The sequence below is a fragment of the Saccoglossus kowalevskii genome, chromosome 9 (genome assembly GCF_978046115.1).
Source record: "Saccoglossus kowalevskii chromosome 9, keSacKowa6.1, whole genome shotgun sequence".
NCBI classification, from domain to species: domain Eukaryota; kingdom Metazoa; phylum Hemichordata; class Enteropneusta; family Harrimaniidae; genus Saccoglossus; species Saccoglossus kowalevskii.
In genome coordinates, this window is record NC_140649.1 from 39758750 (window position 1) to 39786086 (window position 27337).

Below are 27337 nucleotides of genomic sequence, written 5' to 3' on the forward strand. Positions count from 1 at the left end.
CCATAATCCAAAAGCAACCAACTCAGACCAACATGTACTGTCCATTTGTGGCACCCATAATCCAAAAGAAACCAACTCAGACCAACATGCACTGTCCATTTGTGGCACCCATAATCCAAAAGAAACCAACTCAGACCAACATGTTCTGTCCATTTGTGGTACCCATAATCCAATAGCAACCAACTCACACCAACATGCATTGTCCATTTGTGGCACCCATAATCCAAAAGTACCCAACTCAGACCAACATGCATTGTCCATTTGTGGTACCCATAATCAAAAAGCAACCAACTCAGACCAACATGTACTGTCCATTTGTGGCACCCATAATCCAAAAGCAACCAACTAATACCAACATGCACTGTCCATTTGGGGCACCCATAATCCAAAAGTACCCAACTCAGACTAACATGCACTGTCCATTTGGGGCACCCATAATCCAAAAACAACCAACTCAGACCAACATGCACTGTCCATTTGTGGCACCCATAATCCAAAAGAAACCAACTCAGACCAACATGCATTGTCCATTTGTGGTACCCATAATCCAAAAGAAACCAACTCAGACCAACATGCACTGTCCATTTGTGGTACCCATAATCCAAAAGAAACCAACTCAGACCAACATGCATTGTCCATTTGTGGCACCCATAATCCAATAGCAACCAACTCACACCAACATGCACTGTCCATTTGTGGCACCCATAATCCAAAAGTACCCAACTCAGACCAACATGCACTGTCTGTTTGTGGTACCCATAATCCAAAAGAAACCAACTCAGACCAACATGCACTGTCCGTTTGTGGCACCCATAATCCAAAAGAAACCAACTCAGACCAACATGTACTGTCCATTTGTGGCACCCATAATCCAAAAGCAACCAACTCAAACCAACATGCACTGTCCATTTGTGGTACCCACAATCCAAAAGTACCCAACTCAGACCAACATGCATTGTCCATTTGTGGTACCCATAATCAAAAAGCAACCAACTCAGACCAACATGTACTGTCCATTTGTGGCACCCATAATCCAAAAGCAACCAACTAATACCAACATGCACTGTCCATTTGGGGCACCCATAATCCAAAAGTACCCAACTCAGACCAACATGCACTGTCTGTTTGTGGCACCCATAATCCAAAAGCAACCAACTCAGACCAACATGTACTGTCCATTTGTGGCACCCATAATCCAAAAGAAACCAACTCAGACCAACATGCACTGTCCATTTGTGGCACCCATAATCCAAAAGAAACCAACTCAGACCAACATGTTCTGTCCATTTGTGGTACCCATAATCCAATAGCAACCAACTCACACCAACATGCACTGTCCATTTGTGGTACCCATAATCCAATAGCAACCAACTCACACCAACATGCACTGTCCATTTGTGGCACCCATAATCCAAAAGTACCCAACTCAGACCAACATGCACTGTCCGTTTGTGGCACCCATAATCCAAAAGTACCCAACTCAGACCAACATGCATTGTCCATTTGTGGTACCCATAATCCAAAAGAAACCAACTCAGACCAACATGCACTGTCTGTTTGTGGCACCCATAATCCAAAAGTACCCAACTCAGACCAACATGCATTGTCCATTTGTGGTACCCATAATCCAAAAGAAACCAACTCAGACCAACATGCACTGTCTGTTTGTGGCACCCATAATCCAAAAGTACCCAACTCAGACCAACATGCATTGTCCATTTGTGGCACCCATAATCCAAAAGTACCCAACTCGGACCAACATGCATTGTCCATTTGTGGTACCCATAATCAAAAAGCAACCAACTCAGACCAACATGTACTGTCCGTTTGTGGCACCCATAATCCAAAAGCAACCAACTCAGACCAACATGCACTGTTCGTTTGTGGCACCCATAATCCAAAAGTACCCAACTCAGACCAACATGCATTGTCCATTTGTGGTACCCATAATCCAAAAGAAACCAACTCAGACCAACATGCACTGTTCGTTTGTGGCACCCATAATCCAAAAGTACCCAACTCAGACCAACATGCATTGTCCATTTGTGGCACCCATAATCCAAAAGTACCCAACTCAGACCAACATGCATTGTCCATTTGTGGTACCATAATCAAAAAGCAACCAACTCAGACCAACATGTACTGTCCATTTGTGGCACCCATAATCCAAAAGCAACCAACTAATACCAACATGCACTGTCCATTTGGGGCACCCATAATCCAAAAGAAACCAACTCAGACTAACATGCATTGTCCATTTGTGGTACCCATAATCAAAAAGCAACCAACTCACACCAACATGTACTGTCCATTTGTGGCACCCATAATCCAAAAGTACCCAACTCAGACCAACATGCATTGTCCATTTGTGGTACCCATAATCAAAAAGCAACCAACTCAGACCAAAATGTACTGTCCATTTGTGGCACCCATAATCCAAAAGCAACCAACTAATACCAACATGCACTGTCCATTTGGGGCACCCATAATCCAAAAGAAACCAACTCAGACTAACATGCACTGTCCATTTGGGGCACCCATAATCCAAAAACAACCAACTCAGACCAACATGCACTGTGCATTTGTGGTACCCATAATCCAAAAGAAACCAACTCAGACTAACATGCACTGTCCATTTGGGGCACCCATCATCCAAAAACAACCAACTCAGACCAACATGCACTGTCCATTTGTGGTACCCATAATCAAAAAGCAACCAACTCAGACCAACATGTACTGTCCATTTGTGGTACCCATAATCAAAAAGCAACCAACTCAGACCAACATGTACTGTCCATTTGTGGTACCCATAATCAAAAAGCAACCAACTCAGACCAACATGTACTGTCCATTTGTGGCACCCATAATCCAAAAGAAACCAACTCAGACTAACATGCACTGTCCATTTGGGGCACCCATAATCCAAAAACAACCAACTCAGACCAACATGCACTGTGCATTTGTGGTACCCATAATCCAAAAGAAACCAACTCAGACTAACATGCACTGTCCATTTGGGGCACCCATCATCCAAAAACAACCAACTCAGACCAACATGCACTGTCCATTTGTGGTACCCATAATCAAAAAGCAACCAACTCAGCCCAACATGTACTGTCCATTTGTGGTACCCATAATCAAAAAGCAACCAACTCAGACCAACATGTACTGTCCATTTGTGGCACCCATAATCCAAAAGAAACCAACTCAGACCAACATGCATTGTCCATTTGTGGCACCCATAATCCAATAGCAACCAACTCACACCAACATGCACTGTCCATTTGTGGCACCCATAATCCAAAAGTACCCAACTCAGACCAACATGCACTGTCTGTTTGTGGCACCCATAATCCAAAAGCAACCAACTCAGACCAACATGTACTGTCCATTTGTGGCACCCATAATCCAAAAGAAACCAACTCAGACCAACATGCACTGTCCATTTGTGGCACCCATAATCCAAAAGAAACCAACTCAGACCAACATGTACTGTCCATTTGTGGTACCCATAATCCAATAGCAACTGACTCACACCAACATGCACTGTCCATTTGTGGTACCCATAATCCAATAGCAACCAACTCACACCAACATGCACTGTCCATTTGTGGCACCCATAATCCAAAAGTACCCAACTCAGACCAACATGCACTGTTCGTTTGTGGCACCCATAATCCAAAAGTACCCAACTCAGACCAACATGCATTGTCCATTTGTGGTACCCATAATCCAAAAGAAACCAACTCAGACCAACATGCACTGTCTGTTTGTGGCACCCATAATCCAAAAGTACCCAACTCAGACCAACATGCATTGTCCATTTGTGGTACCCATAATCCAAAAGAAACCAACTCAGACCAACATGCACTGTCTGTTTGTGGCACCCATAATCCAAAAGTACCCAACTCAGACCAACATGCATTGTCCATTTGTGGCACCCATAATCCAAAAGTACCCAACTCAGACCAACATGCATTGTCCATTTGTGGTACCCATAATCAAAAAGCAACCAACTCAGACCAACATGTACTGTCCATTTGGGGCACTCATAATCCAAAAGAAACCAACTCAGACCAACATGCATTGTCCATTTGTGGTACCCATAATCAAAAAGCAACCAACTCAGACCAACATGTACTGTCCATTTGTGGCACCCATAATCCAAAAGTACCCAACTCAGACCAACATGTACTGTCCATTTGTGGCACCCATAATCCAATAGCAACCAACTCAGACCAACATGTACTGTCCATTTGTGGCACCCATAATCCAAAAGTACCCAACTCAGACCAACATGCATTGTCCATTTGTGGCACCCATAATCCAATAGCAACCAACTCAGACCAACATGCACTGTTCATTTGTGGTACCCATAATCCAATAGCAACCAACTCAGACCAACATGCACTGTCCATTTGTGGCACCCATAATCAAAAAGCAACCAACTCAGACCAACATGTACTGTCCATTTGTGGTACCCATAATCCAATAGCAACCAACTCAGACCAACATGCACTGTCCATTTGTGGCACCCATAATCCAAAAGTACCCAACTCAGACCAACATGTACTGTCCATTTGTGGCACCCATAATCCAAAAGAAACCAACTCAGACCAACATGCACTGTCCGTTTGTGGTACCCATAATCCAAAAGAAACCAACTCAGACCAACATGCACTGTCCGTTTGTGGCACCCATAATCCAAAAGAAACCAACTCAGACCTACATGCACTGTCCGTTTGTGGTACCCATAATCCAAAAGAAACCAACTCAGACCAACATGCACTGTCCGTTTGTGGCACCCATAATCCAAAAGAAACCAACTCAGACCAACATGCACTGTCCGTTTGTGGCACCCATAATCCAAAAGAAACCAACTCAGACCAACATGCATTGTCCATTTGGGGCACCCATAATCCAAAAGTACCCAACTCAGACTAACATGCATTGTCCATTTGTGGTACCCATAATCCAAAAGAAACCAACTCAGACCAACATGCTCTGTCCATTTGTGGCACCCATAATCCAAAAGAAACCAACTCAGACCAACATGCACTGTCCGTTTGTGGTACCCATAATCCAAAAGAAACCAACTCAGACCAACATGCACTGTCCGTTTGTGGCACCCATAATCCAAAAGAAACCAACTCAGACCAACATGCACTGTCCGTTTGTGGCACCCATAATCCAAAAGAAACCAACTCAGACCAACATGCATTGTCCATTTGGGGCACCCATAATCCAAAAGTACCCAACTCAGACCAACATGCATTGTCCATTTGTGGCACCCATAATCCAAAAGAAACCAACTCAGACTAACATGTACTGTCCATTTGGGGCACCCATAATCCAAAAGTACCCAACTCAGACCAACATGCATTGTCCATTTGTGGTACCCATAATCAAAAAGCAACCAACTCAGACCAACATGTACTGTCCATTTGTGGCACCCATAATCCAAAAGCAACCAACTCAGACCAACTTGTACTGTCCATTTGTGGTACCCATAATCCAAAAGCAACCAACTCAGACCAACATGCACTGTTCATTTGTGGCACCCATAATCAAAAAGCAACCAACTCAGACCAACATGTACTGTCCATTTGTGGCACCCATAATCCAAAAGTACCCAACTCAGACCAACAAGCACTGTCCATTTGTGGCACCCATAATCCAAAAGCAACCAACTCAAACCAACAAGCACTGTCCATTTGTGGCACCCAAAATCCAAAAGTACCCAACTCAGACCAACATGCATTGTCCATTTGTGGTACCCATAATCAAAAAGCAACCAACTCAGACCAACATGTACTGTCCATTTGTGGCACCCATTATCAAAAAGCAACCAACTCAGACCAACATGCATTGTCCATTTGTGGTACCCATAATCCAAAAGAAACCAACTCAAACCAACATGTACTGTCCATTTGTGACACCCATAATCAAAAAGCAACCAACTCAGACCAACAAGCACTGTCCATTTGTGGCACCCATAATCCAAAAGCAACCAACTCAAACCAACAAGCACTGTCCATTTGTGGCACCCATAATCCAAAAGTACCCAACTGAGACCAACATGCATTGTCCATTTGTGGTACCCATAATCAAAAAGCAACCAACTCAGATCAACATGTACTGTCCATTTGTGGCACCCATAATCAAAAAGCAACCAACTCAGACCAACATGCATTGTCCATTTGTGGTACCCATAATCCAAAAGAAACCAACTCAAACCAACATGTACTGTCCATTTGTGACACCCATAATCAAAAAGCAACCAACTCAAACCAACAAGCACTGTCCATTTGTGGCACCCATAATCCAAAAGAAACCAACTCAGACCAACATGCACTGTCCATTTGTGGTACCCATAATCCAAAAGAAACCAACTCAGACCAACATGTACTGTCCATTTGTGGTACCCATAATCCAAAAGAAACCAACTCAGACCAACATGTACTGTCCATTTGTGGCACCCATAATCCAAAAGCAACCAACTCAAACCAACATGCACTGTCCATTTGTGGTACCCATAATCCAAAAGTACCCAACTCAAACCAACATGTACTGTCCATTTGTGGCACCCATAATCCAAAAGCAACCAACTCAAACCAACAAGCACTGTCCATTTGTGGCACCCATAATCCAAAAGAAACCAACTCAGACCAACATGCATTGTCCATTTGTGGTACCCATAATCCAAAAGAAACCAACTCAGACCAACATGTACTGTCCATTTGTGGCACCCATAATCCAAAAGCAACCAACTCAAACCAACATGCACTGTCCATTTGTGGTACCCACAATCCAAAAGCAACCAACTCAAACCAACATGCACTGTCCATTTGTGGTACCCATAATCCAAAAGTACCCAACTCAAACCAACATGCACTGTCCATTTGTGGTACCCATAATCCAAAAGTACCCAACTCAAACCAACATGTACTGTCCATTTGTGGCACCCATAATCCAAAAGAAACCAACTCAGACCAACATGCATTGTCCATTTGTGGCACCCATAATCCAAAAGCAACCAACTCAAACCAACATGTACTGTCCATTTGGGGCACCCATAATCAAAAAGCAACCAACTCAGACCAACATGTACTGTCCATTTGTGGCACCCATAATCCAAAAGTAACCAACTCAGACCAACATGTACTGTCCATTTGTGGTACCTATAATCCAAAAGCAACCAACTCAAACCAACATGTACTGTCCATTTGTGGCACCCATAATCCAAAAGCAACCAACTCAGACCAACATGCATTGTCCATTTGTGGCACCCATAATCCAATAGCAACCAACTCAGACCAACATGCACTGTTCATTTGTGGTACCCACAATCCAATAGCAACCAACTCAGACCAACATGCACTGTCCATTTGTGGCACCCATAATCAAAAAGCAACCAACTCAGACCAACATGTACTGTCCATTTGTGGTACCCATAATCCAATAGCAACCAACTCAGACCAACATGCACTGTCCATTTGTGGCACCCATAATCCAATAGCAACCAACTCAGACCAACATGCACTGTTCATTTGTGGTACCCATAATCCAATAGCAACCAACTCAGACCAACATGCACTGTCCATTTGTGGCACCCATAATCAAAAAGCAACCAACTCAGACCAACATGTACTGTCCATTTGTGGCACCCATAATCCAATAGCAACCAACTCAGACCAACATGCACTGTTCATTTGTGGCACCCATAATCCAAAAGAAACCAACTCAGACCAACATGCACTGTCCGTTTGTGGTACCCATAATCCAAAAGAAACCAACTCAGACCAACATGCACTGTCCGTTTGTGGCACCCATAATCCAAAAGAAACCAACTCAGACCTACATGCACTGTCCGTTTGTGGTACCCATAATCCAAAAGAAACCAACTCAGACCAACATGCACTGTCCGTTTGTGGCACCCATAATCCAAAAGAAACCAACTCAGACCAACATGCACTGTCCGTCTGTGGCACCCATAATCCAAAAGAAACCAACTCAGACCAACATGCATTGTCCATTTGGGGCACCCATAATCCAAAAGTACCCAACTCAGACTAACATGCATTGTCCATTTGTGGTACCCATAATCCAAAAGAAACCAACTCAGACCAACATGCTCTGTCCGTTTGTGGCACCCATAATCCAAAAGAAACCAACTCAGACCAACATGCACTGTCTGTTTGTGGTACCCATAATCCAAAAGAAACCAACTCAGACCAACATGCACTGTCCGTTTGTGGCACCCATAATCCAAAAGAAACCAACTCAGACCAACATGCACTGTCTGTTTGTGGCACCCATAATCCAAAAGAAACCAACTCAGACCAACATGCATTGTCCATTTGGGGCACCCATAATCCAAAAGTACCCAACTCAGACCAACATGCATTGTCCATTTGTGGCACCCATAATCCAAAAGAAACCAACTCAGACTAACATGTACTGTCCATTTGGGGCACCCATAATCCAAAAGTACCCAACTCAGACCAACATGCATTGTCCATTTGTGGTACCCATAATCAAAAAGCAACCAACTCAGACCAACATGTACTGTCCATTTGTGGCACCCATAATCCAAAAGCAACCAACTCAGACCAACTTGTACTGTACATTTGTGGTACCCATAATCCAAAAGCAACCAACTCAGACCAACATGCACTGTTCATTTGTGGCACCCATAATCAAAAAGCAACCAACTCAGACCAACATGTACTGTCCATTTGTGGCACCCATAATCCAAAAGTACCCAACTCAGACCAACAAGCACTGTCCATTTGTGGCACCCATAATCCAAAAGCAACCAACTCAAACCAACAAGCACTGTCCATTTGTGGCACCCAAAATCCAAAAGTACCCAACTCAGACCAACATGCATTGTCCATTTGTGGTACCCATAATCAAAAAGCAACCAACTCAGACCAACATGTACTGTCCATTTGTGGCACCCATTATCAAAAAGCAACCAACTCAGACCAACATGCATTGTCCATTTGTGGTACCCATAATCCAAAAGAAACCAACTCAAACCAACATGTACTGTCCATTTGTGACACCCATAATCAAAAAGCAACCAACTCAAACCAACAAGCACTGTCCATTTGTGGCACCCATAATCCAAAAGAAACCAACTCAGACCAACATGCACTGTCCATTTGTGGTACCCATAATCCAAAAGAAACCAACTCAGACCAACATGTACTGTCCATTTGTGGTACCCATAATCCAAAAGAAACCAACTCAGACCAACATGTACTGTCCATTTGTGGTACCCATAATCCAAAAGAAACCAACTCAGACCAACATGTACTGTCCATTTGTGGCACCCATAATCCAAAAGCAACCAACTCAAACCAACATGCACTGTCCATTTGTGGTACCCATAATCCAAAAGTACCCAACTCAAACCAACATGTACTGTCCATTTGTGGCACCCATAATCCAAAAGCAACCAACTCAAACCAACAAGCACTGTCCATTTGTGGCACCCATAATCCAAAAGAAACCAACTCAGACCAACATGCATTGTCCATTTGTGGTACCCATAATCCAAAAGAAACCAACTCAGACCAACATGTACTGTCCATTTGTGGCACCCATAATCCAAAAGCAACCAACTCAAACCAACATGCACTGTCCATTTGTGGTACCCATAATCCAAAAGCAACCAACTCAAACCAACATGCACTGTCCATTTGTGGTACCCATAATCCAAAAGTACCCAACTCAAACCAACATGCACTGTCCATTTGTGGTACCCATAATCCAAAAGTACCCAACTCAAACCAACATGTACTGTCCATTTGTGGCACCCATAATCCAAAAGAAACCAACTCAGACCAACATGCATTGTCCATTTGTGGCACCCATAATCCAAAAGCAACCAACTCAAACCAACATGTACTGTCCATTTGGGGCACCCATAATCAAAAAGCAACCAACTCAGACCAACATGTACTGTCCATTTGTGGCACCCATAATCCAAAAGCAACCAACTCAAACCAACATGTACTGTCCATTTGTGGCACCCATAATCCAAAAGTAACCAACTCAGACCAACATGTACTGTCCATTTGTGGTACCCATAATCCAAAAGCAACCAACTCAAACCAACATGCACTGTCCATTTGTGGCACCCATAATCCAAAAGCAACCAACTCAGACTAACATGTACTGTCCATTTGTGGCACCCATAATCCAAAAGCAACCAACTCAGACCAACATGTACTGTCCATTTGTGGCACCCATAATCCAAAAGCAACCAACTCAGACCAACATGCACTGTCCATTTGTGGCACCCATAATCCAAAAGCAACCAACTCAGACCAACATGTACTGTCCATTTGTGGTACCCATAATCCAAAAGCAACCAACTCAGACTAACATGTACTGTCCATTTGTGGCACCCATAATCCAAAAGCAACCAACTCAGACCAACATGTACTGTCCATTTGTGGTACCCATAATCCAAAAGCAACCAACTCAGACTAACATGTACTGTCCATTTGTGGCACCCATAATCCAAAAGCAACCAACTCAGACCAACATGTACTGTCCATTTGTGGTACCCATAATCCAAAAGCAACCAACTCAGACTAACATGTACTGTCCATTTGTGGCACCCATAATCCAAAAGCAACCAACTCAGACCAACATGTACTGTCCATTTGTGGCACCCATAATCCAAAAGCAACCAACTCAGACCAACATGCACTGTCCATTTGTGGTACCCATAATCCAAAAGCAACCAACTCAGACTAACATGTACTGTCCATTTGTGGCACCCATAATCCAAAAGCAACCAACTCAGACCAACATGTACTGTCCATTTGTGGTACCCATAATCCAATAGCAACCAACTCACACCAACATGTACTGTCCATTTGTGGTACCCATAATCCAAAAGCAACCAACTCAGACCAACATGTACTGTCTGTTTGTGTCACCCATAATCCAAAAGTACCCAACTCAGACCAACATGTACTGTCCATTTGTGGTACCCATAATCCAATAGCAACCAACTCAGACCAACATGCATTGTCCATTTGTGGCACCCATAATCAAAAAGAAACCAACTCAAACCAACATGTACTGTCCATTTGTGGTACCCATAATCAAAAAGCAACCAACTCAGACCAACATGTACTGTCCATTTGTGGTACCCATAATCAAAAAGCAACCAACTCAGACCAACATGTACTGTCCATTTGTGGCACCCATAATCCAAAAGAAACCAACTCAAACCAACATGTACTGTCCATTTGTGGTACCCATAATCAAAAAGCAACCAACTCAGACCAACATGTACTGTCCATTTGTGGTACCCATAATCAAAAAGCAACCAACTCAGACCAACTTGCACTGTCCATTTGGGGCACCCATAATCCAAAAGAAACCAACTCAAACCAACATGTACTGTCCATTTGTGGTACCCATAATCAAAAAGCAACCAACTCAAACCAACATGTACTGTCCATTTGTGGTACCCATAATCAAAAAGCAACCAACTCAGACCAACTTGCACTGTCCATTTGTGGTACCCATAATCAAAAAGCAACCAACTCAGACCAACTTGCACTGTCCATTTGTAGTACCCATAATCCAAAAGAAACCAACTCAGACCAACATGTACTGTCCATTTGTGGCACCCATAATCCAAAAGAAACCAACTCAAACCAACATGTACTGTCCATTTGGGGTACCCATAATCAAAAAGCAACCAACTCAGACCAACATGTACTGTCCATTTGTGGTACCCATAATCCAAAAGCAACCAACTCAGACCAACATGCACTGTCCATTTGGGGCACCCATAATCCAAAAGAAACCAACTCAAACCAACATGCACTGTCCGTTTGTGGTACCCATAATCCAAAAGTACCCAACTCAGACCAACATGTACTGTCCATTTGTGGCACCCATAATCCAAAAGTACCCAACTCAAACCAACATGTACTGTCCATTTGTGGTACCCATAATCAAAAAGCAACCAACTCAGACCAACATGTACTGTCCATTTGTGGTACCCATAATCAAAAAGCAACCAACTCAGACCAACTTGCACTGTCCATTTGGGGCACCCATAATCCAAAAGAAACCAACTCAAACCAACATGTACTGTCCATTTGTGGTACCCATAATCAAAAAGCAACCAACTCAGACCAACATGTACTGTCCATTTGTGGTACCCATAATCAAAAAGCAACCAACTCAGACCAACTTGCACTGTCCATTTGTGGTACCCATAATCCAAAAGAAACCAACTCAGACCAACATGTACTGTCCATTTGTGGCACCCATAATCCAAAAGAAACCAACTCAAACCAACATGTACTGTCCATTTGTGGTACCCATAATCAAAAAGCAACCAACTCAGACCAACATGTACTGTCCATTTGTGGTACCCATAATCCAAAAGCAACCAACTCAGACCAACATGCACTGTCCATTTGGGGCACCCATAATCCAAAAGCAACCAACTCAGACCAACATGTACTGCCCATTTGTGGCACCCATAATCCAAAAGAAACCAACTCAAACCAACATGTACTGTCCATTTGTGGTACCCATAATCACAAAGCAACCAACTCAGACCAACATGTACTGTCCATTTGTGGTACCCATAATCCAAAAGAAATCAACTCAGACCAACATGCACTGTCCATTTGTGGCACCCATAATCCAAAAGAAACCAACTCAGACCAACATGCACTGTCCATTTGTGGCGCACATAATCCAAAAACGACAAACTCAGACCAACATGCACTGTTCGTTTGTGGCACCCATAATCCAAAAGCAACCAACGTGGAATATCTCACACTGTCATCTGGCTCTTGTGGCTGGGGATGCCTTTGTGCAGCTGGATACTGAGTCACGGGGTGCATCACTGCCTCAGTTATGCATACTGGACCTCTTCTACCCTCTTTCATTTGAGGATGGAAGGAGCAGTCTTGGTGCTTCACGATCCCATTGACCAGTTGGTACAGGTGAAACCCACGAGCCAGTTTGGCTGCCGCCAAGGGCAAGCAAAAAGGACCCCAAGCTGAGAAAATGTACTGACCTGAAGTCGTCAGGAGGCAAGTGGCCCGGCCCTTCTGGGGGAAGGAAGAGTACCCGCGAAAGAAGGGTGGTGGTGGTCCCAACTTTTCCTTGGGTGGTTGGCCACTCAGCTTGCAGGGGAGCAAGTTCCGCCTGTGGTGAGAGGGATTGGCATATGTTCAGCGAGAGTCTGAACCTATCGACTTCTAGCAGGCCTCACGGGGTCTCACCTTGACGGAGGAGAGATCACCCCTGATGTAGAATCACCGAACCCACATATCTCTGTAGCTCAAAGATTGCGCCGGTGTATTTCTACTTGGAGGTACTACGTAACCAACCCCTAGACTCTCCAGATGGTGATACATGGTTACAAGATCCCGCTGCGACCTCCACCTCCCCTGTTAGCCCCCCAGGGCACTGCCAGGGGATCTCCGCAAAGCGGAAGCAATTCGACAGGAGGTAGACAGTTTGCTTACAAAGGGCGCTAGACACAGCATAGAGGACCTGGCGATAAGTTCAGGCTTCTACTTGCAAGTGTTTGTGGTTCCAAAGACTACAGGTAGCTGGCTAAATCAGTATGTGCCTCCTGAAAACATCCAGCACCATTTTACTCTCAGTGCTCTGTTTCGACTGGTTAGCCTCATTAGTTGTTCCTAACCCAAAAGAAACTGACTGTGTCCACTGTCTACTCGTGACTATTCTAAACCATGAACAACCCACTCAGACGAGCATTTCATTGTTCATTTGTGGCACTTCTAAGCCAATAACAACCAACTTTGATCAGCATGCACTGTCTATCGTTGTGAACAAATCTACCAGTGAAAGTATAAATATCTTAATGTTTCATTATTAACTCAAAAGTCTTCATTCGTATTTCAAAAGTTATTTGTTGGCTTTTAACCTTGCCCGTACCATCAAAGATGGAAGGGAAAGGTATATTAAGGGAAAAATTTTGTCCGGTGTCGTCGTCGTCGTTAATAATTGTTATTGTGTGCATAATAACTTTACTAATTCTATTCCAAACTTTATCAAACTTGGTCACCTTATTCATCAGTATAAAGTCTTCCCTGAGTTTGAACAACAGATGTCCTGTATGAAAATATCATGCAAAAATTGAGAAAATCTGATAAAATATTTTGACTGTTTCTACTTGACTGATCACTGGTGATACACATCAAAGGTCACTGATCTCAGTGGAAATATGCATTGTTATATGTGTTCAATGAAGCAAATGATTTATCTTGTAATAATATCCTTGGTAATGTATCTCAGAATCCCATACTGGGTTTCAAAACCAACTCATAGAGAGATTGCACAGTCTGATACACATTTGCAAACCTACCAATAAAATCTTTACAGAAAACAAGATGTCAGAAAATCAATATAAGCACTGCTATGAACTGGGTGCCAAACTTTGATCAAGATCTGAAGCTAATAGAAAATCTGTTTAGTCAAAAGTTATCAAATCAAAAACAATACATAAAAAATACATTAAAAGCAAAACATTTCATCCACATTTTAAAAAGAAAATTATTCTAAAATATATGTATTCTGTATTTGACAAACAGTTCATTCGACAAATGAAAACTCACAGGAATATGTTTCAGCTATTAGAACAGAATGATAGAGTTTTTATAATACTAGTTTAAAAACGCACTTCAGAGATTGCAGTGTTTGAAGATGTAGTTTCTCAGGAGGCAACAGTACTGTTGACTTCTCCCTCCACTGGACACCAACTATTTAAGTTGATTTGCATACAAAGCAGAGCTTGCAACATGATAGCTATTCATAAAGGATGTTTTTTTTACTTTTCATATAATGCAGTAGTCACACAATGAGGCAGTTCATATTTGTCTCAGTGAATCATTCATTTTTGACAGACACCTGTACAAAATACTTGAACTAAAGCCAGCTGAATTTGTCTGTTATCTTGCATGTTTTATGAATCTATTCACATCTAAATGCAGCACTTTTTTTTTGCAATGAGACATTTGTTTTTATTCTAAATATCTCAATTACTTTCAATAAAGCTGGAAATTATGTTCCTTAAAATAATTAAACAAATAAGGCACCAATGTTTTGTAAGATATTTACATCTTTTAAGGACATTCGGTAGACTGATTCCCCACTGTTGGTTCAACCCCAAAACTTGTTTGTATTCAAATTTAATTATGACAATGCATATTTATATTGAAACAAACTATGATAAAGGGAATTATATTATATAACAAAGGGCAAGGTCACCAGAGTTCAACTATGTTCTAGGTTAACAGTGGTACAAGCTAAAATAGTTTATTGGAGTGAATTGAAATCTGAAACAATTTCTGGTCCACCACCACCAACTATAGGATCAACTGCCACACCAGTACCTGTAAGCATATATTAGATATATTACATATTTTGTTAAAATGGGTTCATGTTATTTGTATTTAAGTTTTGCATTGTTTCACAGAGTTTGAGATAAATTCAAATTTTGCATCTACTCAGAGAGTTTGAGATAAATTCAAATTTTGCATCTACTCAGAGAGTTTGAGATGAATTCAAATTTTGTGTCTACTCTAGAGGGTGGCAATAGAGGACTGTGACGTGAGGGAAGTGATAGAGGACTGTGACGTGAGGGTAGTGATTGGGGACTGTGACGTGAGGGCAGGGATAGAAGGACTGTTACGTGAGGGCAGTGATATATGGACTGTGACGTGAGGGCAGTGATAGAGGACTGTGACGTGAGGGTAGTGATTGGGGACTGTGACGTGAGGGCAGTGATATATGGACTGTTACGTGAGGGCAGTGATAGAAGGACTGTGACGTGAGGGCAGTGATAGAGGACTGTGACGTGAGGGTAGTGATTGGGGACTGTGACGTGAGGGCAGTGATAGAGGACTGTGATGTGAGGGCAGTGATAGAGGACTGTAACATGAGGGCAGTGATAGAGGACTGATGTGAGGGCAGTGATAGAGGACTGTGATGTGAGGGCAGTGATAGAGGACTGTGATGTGAGGGCAGTGATAGAGGACTGACGTGAGGGCAGTGATAGAGGACTGACGTGAGAGCAGTGATTGAGGACTGTGACGTGAGGGCAGTGATAGAGAACTGTGACGTGAGGGCAGTGATAGAGGACTGATGTGAGGGCAGTGATAGAGGACTGTGACGTGAGGGCAGTGATAGAGGACTGTGATGTGAGGGCAGTGATAGAGGACTGTGACGTGAGGGCAGTGATAGAGGACTGATGTGAGGGCAGTGATAGAGGACTGTGACGTGAGGGCAGTGATAGAGGACTGTGATGTGAGGGCAGTGATAGAGGACTGACGTGAGGGCAGTGATAGAGGACTGTGACGTGAGGGCAGTGATAGAGGGACTGACATGAGGGCAGTGATAGAGGACTGTGACGTGAGAGCAGTGATAGAGGACTGTGACGTGAGGGCAGTGATAGAGGACTGTGACGTGAGGGCAGTGATAGAGGGGATGTGGTGTGAGGGCAGTGATAGAGGACTGACGTGAGGGCAGTGATAGAGGACTGTGACGTGAGGGCAGTGATAGAGGACTGTGACGTGAGGGCAGTGATAAAGGACTGATGTGAGGGCAGTGATAGAGGACTGACGTGAGGGCAGTGATAGAGGACTGTGACGTGAGGGCAGTGATAGAGGACTGTGATGTGAGGGCAGTGATAGAGGACTGTGATGTGAGGGCAGTGATATATGGACTGTGACATGAGGGTGGTGATAGAGGGGATGTGGCGTGAGGGCAGTGATAGAGGACTGTGACGTAAGGGCAGTGATAGAGGACTGTGACGTAAGAGCAGTGATAGAGGACTGTGACCTGAGGGCAGTGATAGAGGAACTGTGACGTGAGAGCAGTGATAGAGGGACTGTGATGTGAGAGCAGTGATAGAGGACTGTGATGTGAGGGCAATGATAGAGGGACTGTGACGTGAGGGCAGTGATAGAGGACTGTGACGTGAGGGCAGTGATTGAGGACTGTGACGTGAGGGTAGTGATAGAGGGACTGTGACGTGAGGGCAGTGATAGAGGACTGTGACGTGAGGGCAGTGATTGAGGACTGTGACGTGAGGGTAGTGATAGAGGGACTGTGACGTGAGGGCAGTGATAGAAGGACTGTGACGTGAGGGCAGTGATAGAGGACTGTGACGTGAGGGCAATGATAGAGGACTGTGACGTGAGGGTAGTGATAGAGGACTGTGACGTGAGGGCAGTGATAGAGGACTGTGATGTTAGGGCAGTGATATATGGACTGTGATGTGAGGGCAATGATAGAGGGACTGTGACGTGAGGGCAGTGATAGAGGACTGTGACGTGAGGGCAGTGATTGAGGACTGTGACGTGAGGGCAGTGATAGAGGGACTGACGTGAGGGCAGTGATAGAGTACTGTGACGTGAGAGCAGTGATAGAGGACTGTGACGTGAGGGCACTGATAGAGGACTGTGACGTGAGGGCAGTGATTGAGGACTGTGACGTGAGGGTAGTGATAGAGGGACTGTGACGTGAGGGCAGTGATAGAAGGACTGTGACGTGAGGGCAGTGATAGAGGACTGTGACGTGAGGGCAATGATAGAGGACTGTGACGTGAGGGTAGTGATAGAGGACTGTGACGTGAGGGCAGTGATAGAGGACTGTGATGTGAGGGCAGTGATATATGGACTGTGACTGAGGGCGTTGATATAGGGACTGTGACGTGAGGGCAGTGATAGAGGACTGTGACGTGAGGGTAGTGATAGAGGACTGTGACGTGAGGGCAGTGATAGAGGACTGTGACGTAAGAGCAGTGATAGAGGACTGTGACCTGAGGCCAGTGATAGAGGAACTGTGACGTGAGAGCAGTGATAGAGGACTGTGACGTGAGGGCAGTGTTAGAGGACTGTGACGTGAGGGCAGTGATAGAGGACTGTGACCTGAGGGCAGTGATAGAGGACTGTGACGTGAGAGCAGTGATTGAGGACTGTGACGTGAGGGCAGTGATAGAGGACTGTGACGTGAGGGTAGTGATAGAGGGACTGTTACGTGAGGGCAGTGATAGAGGGACTGTTACGTGAGGGCAGTGATAGAAGGACTGTGACGTGAGGGCAGTGATAGAGGACTGTGACGTGAGGGCAGTGATATATGGACTGTGACGTGAGGGCAGTGATAGAGGACTGTGACGTGAGGGCAGTGATAGAGGACTGTGACGTGAGGGCAGTGATAGAAGGACTGTTACGTGAGGGCAGTGATATATGGACTGTGACGTGAGGGCAGTGATAGAGGACTGTGATGTGAGGGTAGTGATTGGGGACTGTGACGTGAGGGCAGTGATATATGGACTGTTACGTGAGGGCAGTGATATATGGACTGTGACGTGAGGGCAGTGATAGAGGACTGTGACGTGAGGGCAGTGATAGAAGGACTGTTACGTGAGGGCAGTGATATATGGACTGTGACGTGAGGGCAGTGATAGAGGACTGTGACGTGAGGGTAGTGATTGGGGACTGTGACGTGAGGGCAGTGATATATGGACTGTTACGTGAGGGCAGTGATAGAAGGACTGTGACGTGAGGGCAGTGATATATGGACTGTTACGTGAGGGCAGTGATAGAAGGACTGTGACGTGAGGGCAGTGATAGAGGACTGTGACGTGAGGGTAGTGATTGGGGACTGTGACGTGAGGGCAGTGATAGAGGACTGTGATGTGAGGGCAGTGATTGAGGACTGTGACGTGAGGGCAGTGATAGAGGACTGTGACGTGAGGGCAGTGATAGAGGACTGACGTGAGGGCAGTGATAGAAGGACTGTGACTTGAGAGCAGTGATAGAGGACTGTGACGTGAGAGCAGTGATAGAGGACTGATGTGAGGGCAGTGATAGAGGGACTGTGACGTGAGGGCAGTGATAGAGGACTGTGACGTGAGGGCAGTGATAGAGGACTGTGATGTGAGGGCAGTGATAGAGGACTGTGACGTGAGGGCAGTGATAGAGGACTGTGACGTGAGGGCAGTGATAGAGGACTGTGATGTGAGGGCAGTGATAGAGGACTGTGACGTGAGGGCAGTGATAGAGGACTGTGACCTGAGGGCAGTGATGGAGGAACTGTGAAATGAGAGCAGTGATAGAGGACTGTGACGTGAGGGCAGTGATAGTGGACTGTGACGTGAGGGCAATGATAGAGGACTGTGACGTGAGGGCGGCGATAGATGGACTGTGACGTGAGAGTAATGATAGAAATACTGTGACGTGAGGGCAGTGATAGAGGACTGTGACGTGAGGGCAGTGATAAAGGACTGTGACATAAGAGCAGTGATAGAGGTCTGTGACCTAAGGGCAGTGATAGAGGAACTGTGACGTGAGAGCAATGATAGAGATACTGTGACGTGAGGGCAGTGATAGACGACTGTGACTGAGGGCAGTGATAGAGGGACTGTGATGTGAGAGCAGTGATAGAGGACTGTGACGTGAGAGCAATGATAGAGATACTGTGACGTGAGGGCAGTGATAGAGGGACTGTGATGTGAGGGCAGTGATAGAGGACTGTGACGTGAGAGCAGTGATAGAGGACTGTGACGTGAGAGCAGTGATAGAGGACTGTGACGTGAGAGCAGTGATAGAGGACTGTGACGTGAGGGCAGTGATAGAGGGACTGTGACGTGAGAGCAATGATAGAGATACTGTGACGTGAGGGCAGTGATAGAGGACTGTGACGTGAGGGCAGTGATAGAGGACTGTGATGTGAGGGCAGTGATAGAGGACTGTGACGTGAGGGCAGTGATAGAGGACTGTGACGTGAGGGCAGTGATAGAGGACTGTGATGTGAGGGCAGTGATAGAGGACTGTGACGTGAGGGCAGTGATAGAGGACTGTGACGTGAGGGCAGTGATAGAGGACTGTGACGTGAGGGCAGTGATAGAGGACTGTGATGTGAGGGCAGTGATAGAGGACTGTGACGTGAGGGCAGTGATAGAGGACTGTGACGTGAGGGCAGTGATAGAGGACTGTGATGTGAGGGCAGTGATAGAGGACTGTGACGTGAGGGCAGTGATATATGGACTGACGTGAGGGCAGTGATAGAGGGACTGTGACGTGAGAGCAGTGATAGAGGACTGTGACGTGAGGGCAGTGATAGAGGACTGTGACGTGAGGGCAGTGATAGAGGACTGTGATGTGAGGGCAGTGATAGAGGACTGTGACGTGAGGGCAGTGATAGAGGACTGTGACGTGAGGGCAGTGATAGAGGACTGTGACGTGAGGGCAGTGATAGAGGACTGTGACGTGAGGGCAGTGATTGAGGACTGTGACGTGAGGGCAGTGATAGAGGACTGTGACGTGAGGGCAGTGATAGAGGACTGTGACGTGAGGGCAGTGATAGAAGGGCTGTGACTTGAGAGCAGTGATAGAGGACTGTGACGTGAGAGCAGTGATAGAGGACTGATGTGAGGGCAGTGATAGAGGACTGTGACGTGAGGCCAGTGATAGAGGACTGTGACGTGACGTGAGGGCAGTGATAGAGGACTGTGATGTGAGGGCAGTGATAGAGGACTGTGACGTGAGGACAGTGATAGAGGACTGTGACGTGAGGGCAGTGATAGAGGACTGTGATGTGAGGGCAGTGATAGAGGACTGTGACGTGAGGGCAGTGTATATGGACTGTGACGTGAGGGCAGTGATAGAGGACTGTGACGTGAGGGCAGTGATAGAGGACTGTGATGTGAGGGCAGTGATAGAGGACTGTGACGTGAGGGCAGTGATAGAGGGACTGACGTGAGAGCATTGATAGAGGAATGTGACGTGAGGGCAGTGATATATGGACTGTTACGTGAGGGCAGTGATAGAAGGACTGTGACGTGAGGGCAGTGATAGAGGACTGTGACGTGAGAGCAGTGATAGAGGACTGTGACGTGAGAGCAGTGATAGAGGACTGTGACGTGAGAGCAGTGATAGAGGACTGTGACGTGAGGGCAGTGATAGAGGGACTGTGACGTGAGAGCAATGATAGAGATACTGTGACGTGAGGGCAGTGATAGAGGACTGTGACGTGAGGGCAGTGATAGAGGACTGTGATGTGAGGGCAGTGATAGAGGACTGTGACGTGAGGGCAGTGATAGAGGACTGTGACGTGAGGGCAGTGATAGAGGACTGTGATGTGAGGGCAGTGATAGAGGACTGTGACGTGAGGGCAGTGATAGAGGACTGTGACGTGAGGGCAGTGATAGAGGACTGTGATGTGAGGGCAGTGATAGAGGACTGTGACGTGAGGGCAGTGATAGAGGACTGTGACGTGAGGGCAGTGATAGAGGACTGTGATGTGAGGGCAGTGATAGAGGACTGTGACGTGAGGGCAGTGATAGAGGACTGTGACGTGAGGGCAGTGATAGAGGGACTGTGACGTAAGCATTGATAGAGGACTGTGACGTGAGGGCAGTGATAGAGATACTGTGACGTGAGGGCAGTGATATATGGACTGACGTGAGGGCAGTGATAGAGGGACTGTGACGTGAGAGCAGTGATAGAGGACTGTGACGTGAGGGCAGTGATAGAGGACTGTGACGTGAGGGCAGTGATAGAGGACTGTGATGTGAGGGCAGTGATAGAGGACTGTGACGTGAGGGCAGTGATAGAGGACTGTGACGTGAGGGCAGTGATAGAGGACTGTGACGTGAGGGCAGTGATAGAGGACTGTGACGTGAGGGCAGTGATTGAGGACTGTGACGTGAGGGCAGTGATAGAGGACTGTGACGTGAGGGCAGTGATAGAGGACTGTGACGTGAGGGCAGTGATAGAAGGGCTGTGACTTGAGAGCAGTGATAGAGGACTGTGACGTGAGAGCAGTGATAGAGGACTGATGTGAGGGCAGTGATAGAGGACTGTGACGTGAGGCCAGTGATAGAGGACTGTGACGTGACGTGAGGGCAGTGATAGAGGACTGTGATGTGAGGGCAGTGATAGAGGACTGTGACGTGAGGACAGTGATAGAGGACTGTGACGTGAGGGCAGTGATAGAGGACTGTGATGTGAGGGCAGTGATAGAGGACTGTGACGTGAGGGCAGTGATAGAGGGACTGACGTGAGAGCATTGATAGAGGAATGTGACGTGAGGGCAGTGATATATGGACTGTTACATGTACGTGAGGGCAGTGATAGAAGGACTGTGACGTGAGGGCAGTGATATATGGACTGTTACGTGAGGGCAGTGATAGAAGGACTGTGACGTGAGGGCAGTGATAGAGGACTGTGACGTGAGGGTAGTGATAGAAGGACTGTGACTTGAGAGCAGTGATAGAGAACTGTGACGTGAGAGCAGTGATAGAGGACTGATGTGAGGGCAGTGATAGAGGACTGTGACGTGAGGGCAGTGATAGAGGACTGTGATGTGAGGGCAGTGATAGAGGACTGTGACGTGAGGGCAGTGATAGAGGACTGTGACGTGAGGGCAGTGATAGAGGACTGTGATGTGAGGGCAGTGATAGAGGACTGTGACGTGAGGGCAGTGATAGAGGACTGTGACGTGAGGGCAGTGATAGAGGACTGTGATGTGAGGGCAGTGATAGAGGACTGTGACGTGAGGGCAGTGATAGAGGACTGTGACGTGAGGGCAGTGATAGAGGACTGTGATGTGAGGGCAGTGATAGAGGACTGTGACGTGAGGGCAGTGATAGAGGACTGTGACGTGAGGGCAGTGATAGAGGGACTGTGACGTAAGCATTGATAGAGGACTGTGACGTGAGGGCAGTGATAGAGATACTGTGACGTGAGGGCAGTGATATATGGACTGACGTGAGGGCAGTGATAGAGGGACTGTGACGTGAGAGCAGTGATAGAGGACTGTGACGTGAGGGCAGTGATAGAGGACTGTGACGTGAGGGCAGTGATAGAGGACTGTGATGTGAGGGCAGTGATAGAGGACTGTGACGTGAGGGCAGTGATAGAGGACTGTGACGTGAGGGCAGTGATAGAGGACTGTGACGTGAGGGCAGTGATAGAGGACTGTGACGTGAGGGCAGTGATTGAGGACTGTGACGTGAGGGCAGTGATAGAGGACTGTGACGTGAGGGCAGTGATAGAGGACTGTGACGTGAGGGCAGTGATAGAAGGGCTGTGACTTGAGAGCAGTGATAGAGGACTGTGACGTGAGAGCAGTGATAGAGGACTGATGTGAGGGCAGTGATAGAGGACTGTGACGTGAGGCCAGTGATAGAGGACTGTGACGTGACGTGAGGGCAGTGATAGAGGACTGTGATGTGAGGGCAGTGATAGAGGACTGTGACGTGAGGACAGTGATAGAGGACTGTGACGTGAGGGCAGTGATAGAGGACTGTGATGTGAGGGCAGTGATAGAGGACTGTGACGTGAGGGCAGTGATAGAGGACTGTGATGTGAGGGCAGTGATAGAGGACTGTGACGTGAGGGCAGTGTATATGGACTGTGACGTGAGGGCAGTGATAGAGGACTGTGACGTGAGGGCAGTGATAGAGGACTGTGATGTGAGGGCAGTGATAGAGGACTGTGACGTGAGGGCAGTGATAGAGGGACTGACGTGAGAGCATTGATAGAGGAATGTGACGTGAGGGCAGTGATATATGGACTGTTACATGTACGTGAGGGCAGTGATAGAAGGACTGTGACGTGAGGGCAGTGATATATGGACTGTTACGTGAGGGCAGTGATAGAAGGACTGTGACGTGAGGGCAGTGATAGAGGACTGTGACGTGAGGGTAGTGATTGGGGACTGACGTGAGGGCAGTGATAGAGGACTGTGATGTGAGGGCAGTGATTGAGGACTGTGACGTGAGGGCAGTGATAGAGGACTGTGACGTGAGGGCAGTGATAGAGGACTGACGTGAGGGCAGTGATAGAAGGACTGTGACTTGAGAGCAGTGATAGAGGACTGTGACGTGAGAGCAGTGATAGAGGACTGATGTGAGGGCAGTGATAGAGGACTGTGACGTGAGGGCAGTGATAGAGGGACTGTGACGTGAGAGCATTGATAGAGGAATGTGACGTGAGGGCAGTGATATATGGACTGACGTGAGGGTGGTGATAGAGGACTGATGTGAGGGCAGTGATAGAGGACTGTGACGTGAGGGCAGTGATAGAGGTACTGTGACGTGAGAGCATTGATAGAGGACTGTGACGTGAGGGCAGTGATATATGGACTGACGTGAGGGTGGTGATAGAGGGGATGTGGCGTGAGGGCAGAGATAGAGGGACTGTGACGTGAGAGCAATGATAGAGATACTGTGACGTGAGGGCAGTGATAGAGGGACTGTGATGTGAGGGCAGTGATAGAGGACTGTGACGTGAGAGCAGTGATAGAGGACTGTGACGTGAGGGCAGTGATAGAGGACTGTGACGTGAGGGCAGTGATAGAGGACTGTGACGTGAGGGCAGTGATAGAGGACTGTGACGTGAGTGCAGTGATAGAGGACTGTGACGTGAGGGCAGTGATAGAGGACTGATGTGAGGGCAGTGATAGAGGACTGTGATGTGAGGGCAGTGATAGAGGACTGTGACGTGAGGGCAGTGATAGAGGACTGTGACGTGAGGGCAGTGATAGAGGGACTGTGACATGAGAGCATTGATAGAGGACTGTGACGTGAGGGCAGTGATATATGGACTGACGTGAGGGTGGTGATAGAGGGGATGTGGCGTGAGGGCAGTGATAGAGGACTGTGACGTGAAGGCAGTGATAGAGATACTGTGACGTGAGGGCAGTGATATATGGACTGTGACGTGAGAGCAGTGATAGAGGACTGTGACATGAGGGCAGTGATAGAGGACTGTGACGTGAGGGCAGTGATAGAGGACTGTGACGTGAGGGCAGTGATAGAGGGACTGTGATGTGAGGGCAGTGATAGAGGACTGTGACGTGAGGGCAGTGATAGAGGGACTGTGATGTGAGGGCATTGATAGAGGACTGTGACGTGAGGGCAGTGATAGAGGACTGTGACGTGAGGGCAGTGATAGAGGGACTGTGACGTGAGAGCAATGATAGAGATACTGTGACGTGAGGGCAGTGATAGAGGGACTGTGACGTGAGGGCAGTGATAGAGGACTGTGACGTGAGAGCAGTGATAGAGGACTGTGACGTGAGGGCAGTGATAGAGGACTGTGACGTGAGGGCAGTGATAGAGGACTGTGACATGAGGGCGGCGATAGATGGACTGTGACGTGAGAGCAATGATAGAGATGCTGTGACGTGAGGGCAGTGATAGAGGACTGTGACGTAAGAGCAGTGATAGAGGACTGTGACCTCAGGGCAGTGATAGAGGAACTGTGACGTGAGAGCAATGATAGAGATACTGTGACGTGAGGGCAGTGATAGAGGACTGTGACTGAGGGCAGTGATAGAGGGACTGTGATGTGAGAGCAGTGATAGCGGATTGTGACGTGAGAGCAATGATAGAGATACTGTGACGTGAGGGCAGTGATAGAGGGACTGTGATGTGAGGGCAGTGATAGAGGACTGTGACGTGAGAGCAGTGATAGGGACTGTGACATGAGGGCAGTGATAGAGAACTGTGACGTGAGAGCAGTGATAGAGGACTGTGACGTGAGGGCAGTGATAGAGGACTGTGACGTGAGGGCAGTGATAGAGGACTGTGACGTGAGGGCAGTGATAGAGGACTGTGACCTGAGGGCAGTGATAGAGGAACTGTGACGTGAGAGCAGTGATAGAGGACTGTGACGTGAGGGCAGTGATAGTGGACTGTGACGTGAGGGCAGTGATAGAGGACTGTGACGTGAGGGCGGCGATAGATGGACTGTGACGTGAGAGTAATGATAGAAATACTGTGACATGAGGGCAGTGATAGAGGACTGTGACGTGAGGGCAGTGATAAAGGACTGTGACGTAAGAGCAGTGATAGAGGACTGTGACCTAAGGGCAGTGATAGAGGAACTGTGACGTGAGAGCAATGATAGAGATACTGTGACGTGAGGGCAGTGATAGAGGACTGTGATGTGAGGGCAGTGATAGAGGACTGTGACGTGAGAGCAATGATAGAGATTCTGTGACGTGAGGGCAGTGATAGAGGGACTGTGATGTGAGGGCAGTGATAGAGGACTGTGACGTGAGGGCAGTGATAGAGGGACTGTGACGTGAGGGCAGTGATAGAGGACTGTGACGTGAGGGCAGTGATAGAGGACTGTGATGTGAGGGCAGTGATAGAGGACTGTGACGTGAGGGCAGTGATAGAGGACTGTGACGTGAGGGCAGTGATAGAGGACTGTGATGTGAGGGCAGTGATAGAGGACTGTGACGTGAGGGCAGTGATAAAGGACTGTAACGTGAGGGCAGTGATAGAGGACTGTGACGTGAGGGCAGTGATAGAGGACTGTGACGTGAGGGCAGTGATAGAGGACTGTGACGTGAGGGCAGTGATAGAGGACTGTGACATGAGGGCAGTGATAGAGGACTGTGACATGAGGGCAGTGATAGAGGACTGATGTGAGGGCAGTGATAGAGGACTGATGTGAGGGCTGTGATAGAGGACTGTGACGTGAGAGCAGTGATAGAGGACTGTGACGTGAGAGCAGTGATAGAGGACTGTGACGTGAGAGCAGTGATAGAGGACTGTGACGTGAGGGCAGTGATAGAGGGACTGTGACGTGAGGGCAGTGATAGAGGACTGTGACGTGAGGGCAGTGATAGAGGACTGTGATGTGAGGGCAGTGATAGAGGACTGTGACGTGAGGGCAGTGATAGAGGACTGTGACGTGAGGGCAGTGATAGAGGACTGTGATGTGAGGGCAGTGATAGAGGACTGTGACGTGAGGGCAGTGATAGAGGACTGTGACGTGAGGGCAGTGATAGAGGACTGTGACGTGAGGGCAGTGATAGAGGACTGTGACGTGAGGGCAGTGATAGAGGACTGTGACGTGAGGGCAGTGATAGAGGACTGTGACGTGAGGGCAGTGATAGAGGACTGTGACGTGAGGGCAGTGATAGAGGGACTGTGACGTGAGCATTGATAGAGGACTGTGACGTGAGGGCGGTGATATATGGACTGACGTGAGGGTGGTGATAGAGGGGATGTGGCGTGAGGGCAGTGATAGAGGACTGTGACGTGAAGGCAGTGATAGAGATACTGTGACGTGAGGGCAGTGATATATGGACTGACGTGAGGCAGTGATAGAGGGACTGTGACGTGAGAGCAGTGATAGAGGACTGTGACGTGAGGGCAGTGATAGAGGACTGTGACGTGAGGGCAGTGATAGAGGACTGTGATGTGAGGGCAGTGATAGAGGACTGTGATGCGAGGGCAGTGATAGAGGGACTGTGACGTGAGAGCAGTGATAGAGGACTG

At 47.0% G+C, this 27337-nt stretch overlaps 1 protein-coding gene across 5 annotated transcripts in view; it reads left to right on the forward strand.

The window, feature by feature from the left end:
• LOC102806946 (ferric reductase 1-like) overlaps positions 1 to 27337 on the forward strand; it is a 188111-nt gene that overhangs the window by 73804 nt on the left and 86970 nt on the right. For all 5 annotated transcript variants that reach the window (XM_085503521.1, XM_085503522.1, XM_085503523.1 and 2 more), the window contains exon 5: positions 15319 to 15424. In XM_085503521.1, coding sequence (XP_085359647.1) covers positions 15319 to 15424 — 106 coding nt within the window. The remainder of the gene's footprint in view (positions 1 to 15318; positions 15425 to 27337) is intronic.